Below are 16692 nucleotides of genomic sequence, written 5' to 3' on the forward strand. Positions count from 1 at the left end.
AAAGATTAGTAGAGTATAATTTCAGAGAACAACTCATAATCAGTAAAATAAATTTTTAAGAATATGCTAGTAATTATTGTCTATCAGGATTCATATGCGGGTTAAGTGATTTTAGTATAATTGATAAAATGCATGTCTTATTTCTAATAATTGACACATTTTTCATTTATGTATCTTTTAGTATTTCCAAAACTGTTTTATATAAGAGATTAAAAAATAGGGATCACTGATTTAAATGTATGTCTGAACTACGGCCCTGTGATTTGCTGGTTTGTCTGACCAGGGTACCAGGCCCATACAATAAAAAATAAGTATGATCTATATTTTCTTTTCTTCTACTGCTTGACTAGAAGTATTTCAATCATTTAAAATATTTTACTTGTGTGAGAAGTTTTTCTTTTTCTTCAGTCTCTTCTGGTGTAAGAGGTTCAGCTCCATCAATCTTTTTTTGTTCCTCTCTTTGAGCAACAGCTGGATTTGGGATATCAGGATTCCTTGGGACCTAAAGATCGAGAGATGTGTTATGAGTAAACTGCTGAGAAAAATTAATTAAGGGTATACATACTTGTATCAATATGTAGTTATTTCAACAGTAAATTATCATACCATGACACACGATCCTCTCCACATTTCTACTACCATGATATTACCAAAGTAAAATTGTTCTTAAATGTGCCATGTGGTATTTTATAGTTAAAAACCCATTGCTAAATGCCACATTATATTCTAGATTTAATCATACTGTGGAACGAAAAAAATCCCTATGATATCGTTAATACATGGTAATAATATCATTATCCCCAACACCAACATTATAGAATAAAATCTCAAGCCCAGAAACAAAAAGTTTGGTAGTACGGAAAGAGTCCATATTCACCTGGCAATATAGACCAGGGTATAGAAGTGGCAATGCACCTGAAGATTGCATCCAATGCTCTGATCAGTTCAGCGTGCAAAAAGAAAAAGAGTGCTTTTACTGTCTGCCAGGGTACGGAAAGAGAGACCATCTTCACATAAAATGCAAAGACTGAAAGAATTGATAGAATAAAGAAGAAGCAAAAAAAAAAGAGAGAGAGAAAGAAAGAAAGAGACTATATATATATATATATATATATATAAGAGGGAAGGGATAAGCAAAGCACACAAACAGCTGCGATGGGACCTGCAGTCAAGGGAAAAAGACTACAGCAGCCGTGACCAACAGAAAGTGTAGTGTATACTATACATCCCTGCATAGTATAGAGAATTGCAATAGACTGACAACTGAGAAGAAGAGAGCTCAAGTTCAAAGGACTGAGGACAGAAGCTCAGCTCTACAAGGAAGCAAGCAGTCAGCCAGTCATCTGTATCTCAAAACTGTAGCCCCAGAGGCCTCAGTGTGGCCCCATGAACACAGACAACCCATACAGTTCAGCAGTATGGAGCAGCATTCACTGTATGGAGTGATAAACTGTTACTCAGCGCAAAGCCTCACATCATTTTTAAGTGCATCTGCAGTGACAATGCAGCACATTGATTTAGGAGGGCAGGTATATAACATATATAGTACATTATTTATAGCATTCCATTAAATATGGCAAGAACAGGATTGATGGTAAGCCTTCCACGGTTTGGAATGCACACCTATCATAAATGACTCATCCTCCAGGGGTATCAGATAGTCACGGTTTTACTGTGATGTAATTTTAAATGCATATTAGGATATATCTCTCTAATCATTATACATATTTTATAGCATTTCAACCACAGGATTGTAACTTAAATGTTTTAAAAAACTATTGTATCCAGTAGTTGTTTAAATATGAAACCTACTAACTGGGCATTAAAAAGAAATACTGAAGGACTTCCCTGATGGTCCAGTGGTTAAGACTCTGTGCTTTCAATGCAGAGGGCACAAGTTTGATCCCCAGTTAGGGAACTAAGATCCCACATGCATGGTGTGGCCGAAAGAAAAATTTTTTAAGAAATACTGAAAAAACAGATTCATTTGTAATCATCAGTACGAGACAATCAAATTAGTAAGTACTGACTAAATGTCTATTTTATCCATAGCACTATGACAGGTGTTCAATGGAATATAAAAAGTAGCCAACATGGTCCTTGCCTACAAGGAGCTCACAACCTAGTTGTGTAATTCTGAGCTGTACTCTAAGAATTCTAAAGATCTGGGGAGATGGAAAAGAGAGAACAAATATTCTAGGCTGGAGCAGTAAAGCAAAAACAGTGAAGGTAAAAACTGGAAGGAGCATATATAGAGTTTATGTTGAGAAGGGATAAGAAACAAGGCCAGGTGGAGACAGATTTAGAAGCCCTTCTCAAACCACACAGTAGGCAACAGTAAGCCACTGGAGGTTACAAGGGAGTAGTGTTATATCACATGTAAACCTTGTGCTGGATGGACTGAAGTAGGGAAGCGACTAGAGGCAAGAGAACCAGCTAAACTAATCTAGAAATGAGGTATGATCACCTGGCCTAGGATGAAAGCAAATGGAAATGAAAAGGAAGCTGTAAATTAAAAATGAAGTAGAGTCCAGTGATATGCATGGTTCAACATAACTTTTTTCAATAGCTAAATTCCACTGTTAGATTACCGGCACACCAGCAATTTCACTCTGAACTATTACAAAGACTTTTAGGAGAATGCTTATAACAGCTTTACTTACAAGAACCAAAATCCAGAAAACAGTCCAGATGTCTGTCAACAAGAGACCAGATAAGCAAACTATGCTATTTCGTTACAATGGAATAGTACTCGGCAATAAAAAGGAATGAACCATTGATAATGAGACAACATGGATGAATCTCAAAAACATTATGCTAAGTGAAAGAAGCCTTACAAATAGTATAGGATTCCATTTCTGTGAAACTCGAGAACAAAAAACCTGATCTACAAAGGAAAATAATATCAGCACAGTGAGTTTGTCTGGGGAGTGGGTTTTGGAATTGACTGGAAAGATGCACTTTCTGGGGTGACAGTAATGTTCTATATTTTTGTAGGGACTTCAGTTATATGGACATAACATTTGTCAAAATTTATCAAATGATACACAAGATTTATATATTTCAATGTATATAAATTTTATCTTAAAATCAAATAAATATTGAACTCTGGCTAATGATATGCATATTGAAGTACTTTCGGGTGAAATATGTCTGCAACTTAGAAATGCATTAAAAAATAAGAATATTCATTTGATAGAAAGCTGGAGAAATGGTTAAATAGGTGATAAAGCAAATACAGTAAGATGTAAATTGGAGAATATATGTGATGTTCACTTTATAATTATTTCAACATTTTTCTATATTTGAAAATTTTTCATAATAAAATGCTGAAAAAATTACAGACACAGCTTTAAAAGTTTAACAGACCCCTTAAATTGCTGGTGAAGTTACTTTGGCCTGAAATTTTAATTTTAATTGAGGAAAACCTATTTAATCTTAAGATATTGCTCTACCAAATAGCTTCAAACTTGGCATACCCAAAACCCCTTACTTTAACAAAAAATTTCACAAATACCTCATTTTTATGATAGAAAATGGATAATATACCCACACAAAATAAACTGCTTATTCCTATGTAGATATTCCCCAATACTAAAAATCCATCCCTTGAATTTTAATAAAGGCAAAATCAGAATATTACATTATACCCATCAGATTTTTAGGATCCACTGCTCATATTTTTAATACAGCAAAACTTGAGAATGACATTTAATTTTACATTTACTATTTTAGTTCTAAAAATTACTCAAAAATACCTGCTAGAATTTTTTAATTAGAAATGACTCAAAATTCCTAAATTCCGGTATCTCTTATAAATAATCTACTTCTTAATATTTATTATTTTTAAAAGGTATTCATTTTTCACCTCATGAGGTTTTATGAACATTAAGTTTCCCTCGATCTCAAAGTGCTATAAAAGAATTAAAGAGACAAATTATAGGCCAATAGACTAAACAGATACCTAGATAGTATCTCAAGTACTCACATTGTATATATCTCACTGATGGTCCCCAGCAACACTTAACAAACAAGAAGCTATCTTTCAAGAAAACAGCTCAATTATTATTTAGATTTCTAGTCAGATTGTAAGGAATTTGTGATTAAGAGCTATGTTCCACGGAAAAGTGAAAAACTTTTTGGAGAGTAATGTTTCTTAGGAGTTTCAGCAAGCATTTCATAGAAATATGGAGTATAGAATTAAATGTGACAACACACAAAATGGAAGTAGTAACCTGAAAGCAACTCACGTATTTTAGTTCTACCACAGCAAGACAGGTGGCCCACAGTGACACATTACCAAAACTCACAAAGATCACAGAACTTCCTGCATTTGTCAAATGTTTATATCCACTTCTAAAAAATTTTTTTACTGAAGATATATGTTAGAATGTTCTACAGCCTTCTTCAGCTTCTACTACAGCAAAACTCTTTCACTGCAGGTCTTTAGACTCCATGGGACTTCTGGATACTCTGGATTTTTAAAATTCTGTAATTGAAATTTCAATTCAGTCACCTTCTTCCAACAGAAAGATTTTAGTGAACAAGTAATTAAAAGCATTAGGGTAACTCCTTTAAGTCACAAGAGCAATGAAGCTTCTGAATATGTCTAACTTACAACAAGGTCAAACCTTAGACAGAAGGGAAAACGGGCACATAATACACAGCTCTCCACCAAGTGGTGAGAGTAAACCAACACTTCTCTCAGCTTCAAACAAAACAAAACTCTTCAATTCCAGATCTTATTATCAACAATTCCGCTATGACTTTGTCATGCTGCGTATGGAGCGGAAAAAAACACAATAGGAAACAAAAATGCAAATAAGCAGGCCCTGGAGAAAAATGCTATTTACCAACTGCTTCAAACCTACTGAGTCCCTCACTAGTTCCACCCCAAGTCACTACAGAACGTGACTGTGGGGACTCAAAATGGGCAAAATGGAACCATGCACCCCAGTGCCCCCAGCTTCACACAGAACCTCTAATCCCTGGGCTAGCAATCATTTAAGCAGAAAGGGGGGAAAGGAGTCCCTTTTTGAGAGCTTAACTATGTACAGAACATCAGAAAACTCCACTACAACAGTCCCGTTTATCTGAGAACAAACTATTGCTCCATTCACTTTTGTGGCTCGGGTTGAGTTTTCTGGAGGTTTAGTAGGGCGAAAAAAATCAGTGCTAGATATCCTTGAGAAGATATGCCCAACACTTATCAATACCACATCGTCCTTAACAGGGAGCTTTTGCAGATGATTAACATGCCATGCTCATCTGTCCATACAGTCGGCCCTCTGTATCTGTGGGTTCTGCATCCGTGGATTCAAGCAACCTCAGATCAAAAAATATTCGGGGAAAAAACATTCCAGAAAGTTCCAAAGAGCAAAACGTGAATTGGCTTTGGCTGCATGCAGGTAACTATTTACATAGCATTCACATTGTATTGATACCTATTTACATAGCAATTACATTGGATTAGGTATTATAAGTAATACAGACATGATGTAAAATATATGGTCGCATTTGCATAGGTTACATGCAAATCCTACGCCATTTTATATAAGAGACTTGAGTATCCACGGATTGTGGTACCTGTGGGGGCTTCTGGAACTGATGCCCCGCAGATACTGAGGAACAACTGTACTCAAACACAAGACCCACCCAATTAAAGCACCCACCTTAGCTCAGGTCTGTAGCCCCTGGTAAAGAATGGAAGAGACAAGGTTCAGAAAGAACCAGCATCCAGAATATTTTCTTCTTTGTCTTATAAATCCTCAGCTAAGTATGCATATGGAGGACCAAGGGAAGTCTTAAGACAATATAAAGGCAATCCGGGATGGGGCTGAGGAGACCTTGGGACTAGGAGTGGAGTGCCAGGGGATCATTCTCCTTCCACCTCCAACCCACCACCACACTCCGAGACACCTCCATCTTTTCATCTTCACACTGTGGCAGCCTCTTGGCTGGTTTCCCTGGAGAAACTCACCATTCTCTGTGTTGCAGCCAGAGTGGTTTTTAAAAATGTAAAGCTGATCATACTCTACCTCTTCTAAGTGGTTTGACCTTGAGCAAATTACTGAGGACAAATTACTCAACCTCTCTATGCCTCAGTTTCCCCATCTGTAAAATAGGTATGTAGTTCCAGGGCTCTTCTGAGAAGGATGAGCTAATCATTTTAAACAACTGAGGAGAGTAAGCAACACAAGTAAGGACTAAATAAGCATCTGCTGTTATTATTCCATCACCCACCTACCCCTCTGCCTTAAAAAAAAAACATCTCAAAGGCTTTCTTTTACTCTAAAGTTCCACCTAATTAATATGACCTATAATTAATGTTCAATGCTCCACATGATCCAACTCAACCGACTCATCAGTCATTCTCCTTCTCACCACTCCCTAGCAACACTGGCCTTCTTTCAGTTTCTAAAGGGGCACTCTTCCTTCCTACAGCATCTCTGTACCTGTGTCTCCCCAACCTAGCGCTTCTCTTCCACACTTCACTTGGCTAATTCCTATGCATCTCTCTGATCTCAGCTTAAGTGCTTACCCTTAGAGACCACCTCCCTGACCTCCCAGTCCACATTAGATACCCATGTTATGCTCCCTCGTAGCACCCTTCATAAGCACTGAAACCAAATAAAGTCACCACTCTGTACTTTCAGCGTAATGTCTGTGTCCCCCATTAAAATGTAAGTACCATATGTGAGGAACCCCCTTGTCTTATTCACCAGTTTATCCTCAGAGCCTGGCATAGAATCTGGCACAAGGGAGCACTCAATGAATATGTATTAAATGAAAAACATCCCTTCTTTCACTCACACTCCTTTTCTTGTCACTTCTCTCCAGGAGGTGAGGAACAGAACACAGGAAGGTGCCATAGCATGGATTCCATGCCATCTTCCCTCTCATCACTCATCCCTTTTCTCTCTTCTAGCATCTTCCACCCTATCACCCTTTAAAAGTTGTACTTTCATTCCTCTCTCTTCTAAAGTTTCCTCTCTCCTCCATCTCCTTCCAGCTGGCCACTGCCCAATTGTTCATGTAAGACCCCCAAACCCCTAACCAGAACTGCCTGTAATGACAGGCACTGTTTACATTAAAACCAGAGCTGTGGTGAGAACGTGGTGGGCACTATATCATCACAGGGAACAGAATTTCAGTATCTCCAAAGAAGGCGTATAAACAGCTATATTAGCAGAGGTGATTTTTTTATTGCTGCTACTTGACTACCACTTGGCTCACCTCCCAAACAACATGTCAAACCACTGTAAACACAGTCCTTATTTAGGGCTGCAGAAAGAAGCAGAGTTGTCACATGCAGAAATAGCCCCGAATGTCTGAGTGGTAAGAGCATAGCATTTGAATGTTTAGAACCTGTGTTTGAGACCAGCACCTTTGGTAACTCTGTTAGCTACCTGACCTTGAACAAGTCATTTAACCTCTCTGAACCTGTTTCCTCACCTATTATACAGAGGTGATAACAACACCTATCTCATAGCATTTCTTAGATATCAAATGAAGAGGTAAAGCATTATTCAATTATAAGATGTTCTACACAGATATTTGGCTGATTACTAACTGAGGCCTAAGATTTCAATTTGATTCTCCTCTCAAGTCTCACCAATAACAGTCAATAAAAGTAACAGAAAATAACAATCTAAAATGTTTAATAATCCCTAGTGGGATCATGGGAGAAGGCAATGGCAAGCCACTCCAGTACTCTTGCCTAGAAAATCCCATGGATAGAGGAGCCTGGTAGGCTGCAGTCCATGGGGTCGCTAAGGGTCAGACACGACTGAGCGACTTCACTTTCACTTTTCTCTTTCACACATTGGAGAAGGAAATGGCAACCCACTCCAGTGTTCTTGCCTGGAGAATCCCAGGGATGGGGAAGCCTGGTGGGCTTCCGTGTATGGGGTCACACAGAGTCGGACATGACTGAAGTGACTTAGCAGCAGCAGCAGTGGGATCATGTATATATATGCTTACCTCATGAAATCTTATTCACTACTTTATTAATTTTACTATTTTTATTTTACATTTTGAACCTATAATTTGCCTGTTTCTTCAAACGTATTGCTGTTTTCACTTTCTTTGAAGCTGGTTTTATACCTGATCTGATGTTCAACCGCGAGTACTTTACTCTTCTACAACTTCCTAAGAAGGATTTTATCCAGTCCTGTTGGTTAAATACATTCAAATTTAATCACATTTCCCTAACCAGATTATAACTAACCACTTTATTTATAAATGTTTACATTTATATTCACCCTAACTTTCTTGTTCCTGTTTATATATACATTTCCACTTACACTCACCTTAAGTTTCTTATCCCTATTTAAATATATCTAAACTTTGGTACATAAACAGCAAGCAAAACTTTTTTGTTCTATTTCAAAAGACAGTGCTCCAACTCTGGACAAATAGTAGAAACATTCCAGAGAGTCATTCAGTTCTAAAATATGAACTAAATATCTTATATATATATATGGAGCTCTTCTAGGCACATGACAGCTACTAATCAAAATGATTGGTCATAGTTCCATTTGTGATAAAGATTCACAGTAAATTTTAAAACACAGCTTCCAATTCATAAAACAAAAATTTTCATAAAATTATATTAGTGTTAATATCTGCATAATTTTGTTCATACTATTGATTATTATACCTTTGGTCATCTCTTTCCATTCACTAGGAAGCCAACTTCAACATACAGAAATAGCCTGGAATGCTTAATCTCTCAATGTGATAGCTTTAGTATCAGAAACTTTACATTTCACTCACTATAAATAGGTTCCTATCTACCTATATAAATAAGAAATTTGATTTCCAAAAGATCATTTTTTAATTCCACAATTCACTATCATATTTATTATTATTTTAACACCTAAGTGAACATAATCTACTAACCACCAATGGGGCTTCTATCAATCTATGAGCAATCAACATGAAAATACTGTTTCTTGGTCATTTTGAGGAAAATAATCAAAAATTTCTTATCATCTACCATACATTCACTTCTATCTAAATACATACTTATTGCTTATTCTACATATTCTTTGAGCACTTGAACACTAGCATTATTAAAATAAAATGAATTTTTAATATTTTAAATATTTTTTAAATATTAGATAATTCTCCATTAATCTCATTTAGTGATGATCTCACTGGTGACTGGGTAGTTTGATGCTTTACTTCTAGTAAAACCTTCTCTTTGGTTTTAAAAACACCACTATTTTTATTTACTCTTAGGTTCTCTCACATTAAAATGGAACACTTTCTAGTCTAGCTTAATACATTACATTAGCTTAAAAGATTATATTATGCTAATCTAAAAAACTGAAAAATTACCTTATAGCCTATTGTCTTCCTATAATAAAGAATTTCCTTTTCAAGGAGCTCAAATAAACGTGGTGGGAAAAATTGAAAATCCTGAACATTTGGCTGTTTTGGAGGTCGTGGAGCCTGTGGAGGAAAAAATGCATTACACACATATTTGTTTTCAGTTCATGAAGTGAACTTATCTTTTATTATTTCTTTTATATATAGAAAAATAAATACAATGGAATCCATTAATAAGGCTGGGGCATATCAAGTACTTTTCTGTATTGTTATATTTTAGAGACTAAGATTTAGCACTAATATAAGTAAATCTGAATCAGAGACCATGCTACAAGAGAATTCTGCTATAGGACATGAAACCCGGCCTCATACTGCTTTACCTTTGGAACCTTCGGCTCACTAACACGTAAAGCCTCTCTGAAGTAGGCATCCACAGCATAGTTTGCTTTGCGTTCTCGTTTGGGAGGTTCAATCCATTCCACCATTCCAAGCTGTACACAAAAACAAGAATGCAGAGTTTAATTACTCCAAATTGTTTTATAAATATCCAGTACATCAAGGCTGTAGAAGTGTGAGAAAACCAAAGCATTAGGAAGAATCAAAACTTGCTTTGTAAAACTCACACTGGAAGAGATACATGCACCCCAAAAGAATCTGAAAAAATAACTAAATCACTATGCTGTACACTTGAAACTAACACGATATTGTAAATCAACTATACTCCAAAACAAAACAAAAAAAAGTGTTTTTAAGTCACAGCTGCTGCTGCTAAGTCACTTCAATCATGTCTGATTCTGTGTGACCCCATAGCTACACATCCCAAATTCCAAAACCTATATAGCAAGTTTAGGTGCAAGGATGGTTTTGGTTTTTTTTATATAAGTATGTTTGAAGCTTAGCTCTTCCTTATTAGTCACTGAGAAGAATTTGTACAATCTGGTTAATATTTTATGTCAAAATAAATAGTGACTTAATACTGGAGGAAGACTAACATTGGTTCTGGTAACTCTGTTAAGTGTATAAATTAGAAAACAGTTCAAAAGCATAAAATACTGAGTATCAACATGACAGCCATATTCCCTTCAAATCAAGAGAAATTTTAAAATGAGACCTCTTGGTAAGGTAGTTGTGGGACAAGCCAGTGCAATCAGAAAGACTTGAATTTGAAACAGGTTCTGCTACTTTATCAACTGTATAACTTTGAAGAAACTATTTTCTCCATCTGTAAAATGGGAATAATAATAATACCTACCTGAGGATTACATGTGACCATATATGTGAAAGCATTAGGTAGACTGCCAAGAGCTAAATGTAAGCTATTATTAAACATCCAGAGTGGGGTGATTTAGTAGCATTTGGTAGACAATGATTTGGTAGCATTACAAAACTTTGATGAAAGTGAAAGAGGAGAGTGAAAAAGTTGGCTTGAAGCTCAACATTCAGAAAACTAAGATCATGGCATCTGGTCCCATCACTTCATGGGAAATAGATGGGGAAACAGTGTCAGACTTTATTTTGGGGGGCTCCAAAATCACTGAGGATGTTGATTGCAGCCATGAAATTAAAAGACGCTCACTCCTTGGAAGGAAAGTTATGACCAACCTAGATAGCATATTAGAAAGCAGAGACATTACTTTGCCAACAAAGGTCCGTCTAGTCAAGGCTGTGGTTTTTCCAGTGGTCATGTATGGATGTGAGAGTTGGACTGTGAAGAAAGCTGAGCACCGAAGAATTGATGCTTTTGGACTGTGGTGCTGGAGAAGACTCTTGAGAGTCCCTTGGACTGCAAGGAGATCCAACCAGTCCATTCTAAAGGAGATCAGTCCTGGGTGTTCAGTGGAAGGACTGATGCTGAAGCTGAAACTCCAATACTTTGGCCACCTCATGTGACGAGTTGACTCACTGGAAAAGACTCTGATGCTGGGAGGGATTGGGGGCAGGAGGAGAAGGGGATGACAGAGAATGAGATGGCTGGATGGCATCACCGACCCGATGGACATGAGTTTGAGTGAACTCCGGGAGCTGGTGATGGACAGGGAGGCCTGGCGTGCTGTGATTCATGGGGTCGCAAAGAGTCGGACACAACTGAGCGACTGAACTGACTGACTGACTGACCCTGATATCAGCTAGAAAAAGTTATTTAAAAGTCAATATACAAAAGTGACAAAATGAAGTTCTGGAGTCTGAGGTATGCTTTTCTAGCTCAGATATTTTTCTTGATTTCACAGTACCTAGCTTAGTGCCTTTACATAAAACTGGCCACTAATCTACAATTAATGGTCCCACTCTATTTGACCACATCTACAGGCTGAGTTTTAAGAGTACATAGTACATTTTAAGTTTTTTTAAGCTAATACATTTATTAGCTTAAACATAATATTTTTTTAATTTACCTTAAAAATTAGCTTAAAAATAATAATTTTAAAATAAAAGATAATACATTTTAAGGTACATTTTAAAGAGTGGATAATAAACTAAGATGAATAGAATGGTTAGAAATCTACAAATTCTCAGTGTCTAAAGAAGTAAAGGCTAAAGTCAAATAAAATGGTGGCATCCACATATGGAAACATCTGTGAGACAGAAAAAAACAGTTCTTTGTTAGATTAAATGTCTCTTTTAACTCTGTAAGCTCATAAGAGATAGATAGTATAATGTGAGTTTATGTGAAATGAGAAATACAGCAGTGAAATGAGTTGTGTTTTGTTTTTCCCCTCAGATGGGCTAATGTGAGATGACAGTAATGGAAAAGACATTTTTCAATAACCAATATTTTATTTGTCTCAATTGGGGTTAAAATAAATCAATAATAACGACTTTCTAAAAGTAATATATCTGGCCATTTAACCTATACTTGTGTGAAGGTTTAGGTATTCAAATTTGAAACAAGTATTAAAGGCCAATTCCTGAACTTTCAAAAACAGAACAAATATGCTAAATTAGTTTTAGATAAGAGTACGTTAATACAAACTTATTTAGGTCAATTTATTCAGAATCAATGTCAGCCACTGTGACTTAATTCATCAAGCATGGTTATGAACTAATACAACTAGTTCAACAAATCTTATATGAAAATCTCCCTTACTGTGCAATATCCATGATATGTATCAACAACATTCTTGCAGGTTTTCAATTCTTTTCAAAGGATAGTATGAACCTATTTTAAGAACCTATCTATAAAATAAGGAAACACATAATAAAATATAATCTCAACTCAATATTCAGAAAAATTCTGATTTAATCATTCAATTATAAAAGTATGTCATCATAATTGTTATTAAAATTTTTTGTATCTGCACATAATTATTTTCTTAGAAGCACAGGAAAATTTGTTATATTAGAAATGACAAATATTTTACTAAGCCTAATTTTCCCCTAAGACTGTAGATAAGATGCACCAGTGATGGTTAGACTCTTCACTGTTTAATATTTTCTACTTTAAAAAACACTCTTAAAACCAATAAGCCCACAGGAATAACTGCAAAATTAATTTTTAAAAAGTCACATCTAAAAAGCATATTAGGAAGGCAGTTTCTACACTCTGCATGCAGGCTATCACCTCCATCTCATCAGAGTAAACCATAAATGGTCTCAATTAAGGTTAGAGATGGAATAACCAGATAGATTTTTGTCAAGATACTAAAAACTAACCAGGAATAATGGTAGCAACAAAGCATTATCACCATACTAGTTGCAATGCAAATTAAAATGACTCACCTCTCATTTTTCAATAAAAATCAATAACCAAGAATAAGCTTTTTTTATTTTTAAAAATTCATTCTGTCAGTTAAAAAATATAACAGCTTTATAGAACAATTTGAGTAACAAAATAAAAATGATAGAATTGTATTATAACTGAAAAAATAAATGTTCTTAAGTCCATGCTGATATAAATAAATGAGTATATAAATAAATGGGGAGAAGGGACAGCTTTTCCTTACAGAAAAATCCCAATTAGTAAATATAGATGGAATGAAGGAAATACAAAATTACCATTAGGTAACGCCACAATCACTATTGTAGGCAAACTCCACCAAGAGATGCCAAAATCAGTGTGTAAAAGTTTGAGGAGTAGCTCCCCTCACCAAGATGTTTATCAATTACAAAGTGAAAATCAGTAACTCTACAGTGGAAAAATCCAGCAGGCACCACCTCAACAAAGTAACTAGGATTAATGTCTGCAGTAACACAACATAGTGACATCACGTTCCCTGGTATGACATACTGAGAAAGACATAACATCCCTTCCAAGGCATTCTTGCAAAAACTGCATCTCAATCAAATCACGAAAAAAAAAACCAAAAACCCAAAGTGAAAGACAAACTACAAAACAGCAGAAAAATACTGTTCAAAAGTGTCAAGGTCATGAAAAACAAAAACTGAGGACTATCACAGATTAGAAGAGACCAAGGAGACACAGCAACAAAACGCAATGTGAAGACAATGAGAAGACAAGCCACAGACTGAGAGAAAGTGTTTGCAAAAGACCTATCTGACTAGCAACCAATGTTTCATGTAAACTCTGAGAAGAAATAAATATTGTCTTACTTAAAAAAAAAAGACAGCTGATAGAAGACTTTTATCCAAAATATACAAAGAACTCTTAACACTCAATAATAAGAAAACAACCAATCTGATTTTTAAATGGGCAAAAGATCTGAACAGACACCTCCCTAATGAAATATACAGATGGCAAGTAAGCAAGTGAAAATATGCTACACATCATTCATCAGTGAAATACAAATTAAAACTAAGACATACTACTATACTACATGCTTGCACAGTCGTGTCCCAGGTATCGCACCCCCATCTCCTGCACTGGCGGGCAGATTCTTTACCACTGTGCCACCTGGGAAGCCCCATTCACTGCCCATGAGAATGTAAACAGTATGGCCATTTTGGAAGATAGGTTGTCAGTTTCTTACAAAATTAAACATTCTTACCATACAATTGGGGCTTCCCTGGTGGCTCAGTTGGTAAAGAAACTACCTGCAATGCAGGAGACCTGGGTTCTATCCCTGGGTCAGGAAGATCCCCTGGAAAAGGAAATGGCAACCCACTCCAGTATTCTTGCCTGGGAAATCCCATGGGCAGAGGAGCCTGATGAGCTACTGTCCATGGGGTCGCAAGAGTCAGACTTGTCTTAGCAACTAGACTACCACCACTACCATACAATCCAACAATCGTGCTCCTTGGGATTTACCCAAAAGAGTTGAAAATCTATATCTCCACAAAAACCTGCACATGAATGTTTATGGCAGCTTTTATTCATAATACCAAAACTTGGAAGCAATCAAGATGTCCTTCAGTAGATAACTGCATAAATAAACTGTAGTAAATCAGAAATGGATCTTAGCACTACAAAGAAATGAGCCATCAAGTCATGAAAAGACACAAAGGAACTTTAAATGCATATTACTAAGTGAAAGAAGCCAAGCAGAAAAGGCTACATACTGTATGATTCCAACAATATAAAATTCTGGAAAGGGCAAAACTATGACAATAGGATAAAGATCAATTGTTGTCATGGGCTGAGGGGAGGGTGGGATTACTAAGCAGCACACAGAGTGTTTTTAGGGCAATGAAACTATCCTGGATGATATTATAATGGTGGATATCAATCATTTATAAATTTATCCAAACCCATAGACTGTACAATTCCAAAAGTGAACCCTAATGTAAATGATGGCTTTTGTATGATAATGATATGTCAACGTAGGTTCAACAGATATGAGATGTTGATAGTGTAGGAAACTGTTGGGGGGGGAGCAGACAGAATATGGGAACTCTTTGTATTTTCCACTCCTTTTTGCTATGAACCTAAAACTGCTCTTAAAAATTGTTTTTAGAAACTGCAAAGTGGGATCCTGGATTGTAAACCCTGGAACAGGGAAAAGATACTAGGGTACTGGGGGAAAAGGTTAACTTTCTATACTTGATCACTGTAACATGATTGGGTAAATTGTTAACATTATGGGAAGTTGAGTGAAGGATATATGTGAACTCTGTACTATTTTTTGCAATAAAGTCTAAAACCATTTCAAAATTAAAAGTTTTAAAAATTACAGCCATAATTTCAGTTTAAACAGAGAAACTAACAAAATTCCCATTTTTCTCCAAGGGAACTTTGTAGCCCATGAAGTATATTACAAGGCATTATTTTATGAGACCACCAGTAACAAAATCCTTCCAGCATTTAACCAACTATATGTCAACAGTAATATTATTACTAATGTAATTAATACTAAATACTGCACATTTTGTTCTAATTGCTCTAAAATATAATTAATACAACCTCCATTTGATTGGTGAAAACATTGATTATCTAAAGTCACTTGATTATGGTTACCAAAGGGGAAAGGGGAGGAGGGATAAATCAGGAGTTTGGGATTCACATATACACACTATTATATATAAAATAGATAACCAACAAGGGCCTACTGTACAGCACAGGGAACTATACTCAATATTTTGTAATGACCTATAGGGAAAGGAATCTGAAAAAAAAATATGTGTACATATAACTGAATTTCTTTGCTGTATACCTGAAACTAACACAACACTGTAAATCAACTATACTTCAACTAAAAAAAAAATTTTATGTCACTTAATTAGTAATAGAGTTATGATTTCAGTTTCAGAATCCAGGAACTCAACCACAATCCTATACTACTTCTCAAAAACCAAAGTAATAGCAGCAACAGCAAAAATGATAATGATGATATTGGTAATAACAATAAACAACCAGCAAAATATATTAAAGGCAGCCCGTGGATAAGATCATTTTGACCTATATCACTTTTACTCTATAGTAGAGTACCATAACAGGAAAATGCCAGTGATTTGTTAAATATTTAATTGTTGTGGGAAGAAATGCTAATCTGAGTCTAACAGTTGACAATAAAAGGTTACCTTCTGTTTTTCTCTATAATCTTCTCCTTCAAACTTGTACAAACTTTGTTCAATGTCCATTCTAAAATTTCTCAGAGAAGACTCTCCCATTTTCTGCAAGCGTTCATTCATCTCTGCGGTCTAAAGTTGAATGCATTGAAATTAGAAAATTATCACTGAATTACTTATAAAAATCTGTGAATTCTCTGTCTTTTTAAAGGCAATTATTGATATGAAATATACAATCTGTTCATTTACCAGGTAATAATGCAATGCTAACATCAAACTTGAATATAAATTTAATTTACCCCAAGTATTTTAAATATTTCAGTGGTTCTTCTTAAGTGCTCTCACTAAGGCTTTCTCTAAAATCTTTCATCATTGAAAATGTAGCCCTATTATAATTTCTGCTGCATAATTTTAATGGGACACATGGTAATGCTAAAACAAAGGCAAACTTGGACT

General features: G+C 35.7%; 1 protein-coding gene across 4 annotated transcripts in view; it reads right to left on the minus strand.

Annotated features, from left to right (window-relative positions):
* SMARCA1 (SNF2 related chromatin remodeling ATPase 1) overlaps nt 1-16692 on the minus strand; it is a 69941-nt gene that overhangs the window by 19757 nt on the left and 33492 nt on the right. For all 4 annotated transcript variants that reach the window (XM_055438596.2, XM_055438599.2, XM_055438598.2 and 1 more), the window contains exons 18-21: nt 16249-16368; nt 9717-9827; nt 9346-9459; nt 380-502 (exon numbers count right to left, since the gene is read on the minus strand). In XM_055438596.2, coding sequence (XP_055294571.1) covers nt 380-502; nt 9346-9459; nt 9717-9827; nt 16249-16368 — 468 coding nt within the window. The remainder of the gene's footprint in view (nt 1-379; nt 503-9345; nt 9460-9716; nt 9828-16248; nt 16369-16692) is intronic.

Source organism: Moschus berezovskii, chromosome X, assembly GCF_049115385.1.
Source record: "Moschus berezovskii isolate FMDL1 chromosome X, NW_MosBer_1.0, whole genome shotgun sequence".
Lineage (NCBI taxonomy): Eukaryota > Metazoa > Chordata > Mammalia > Artiodactyla > Moschidae > Moschus > Moschus berezovskii.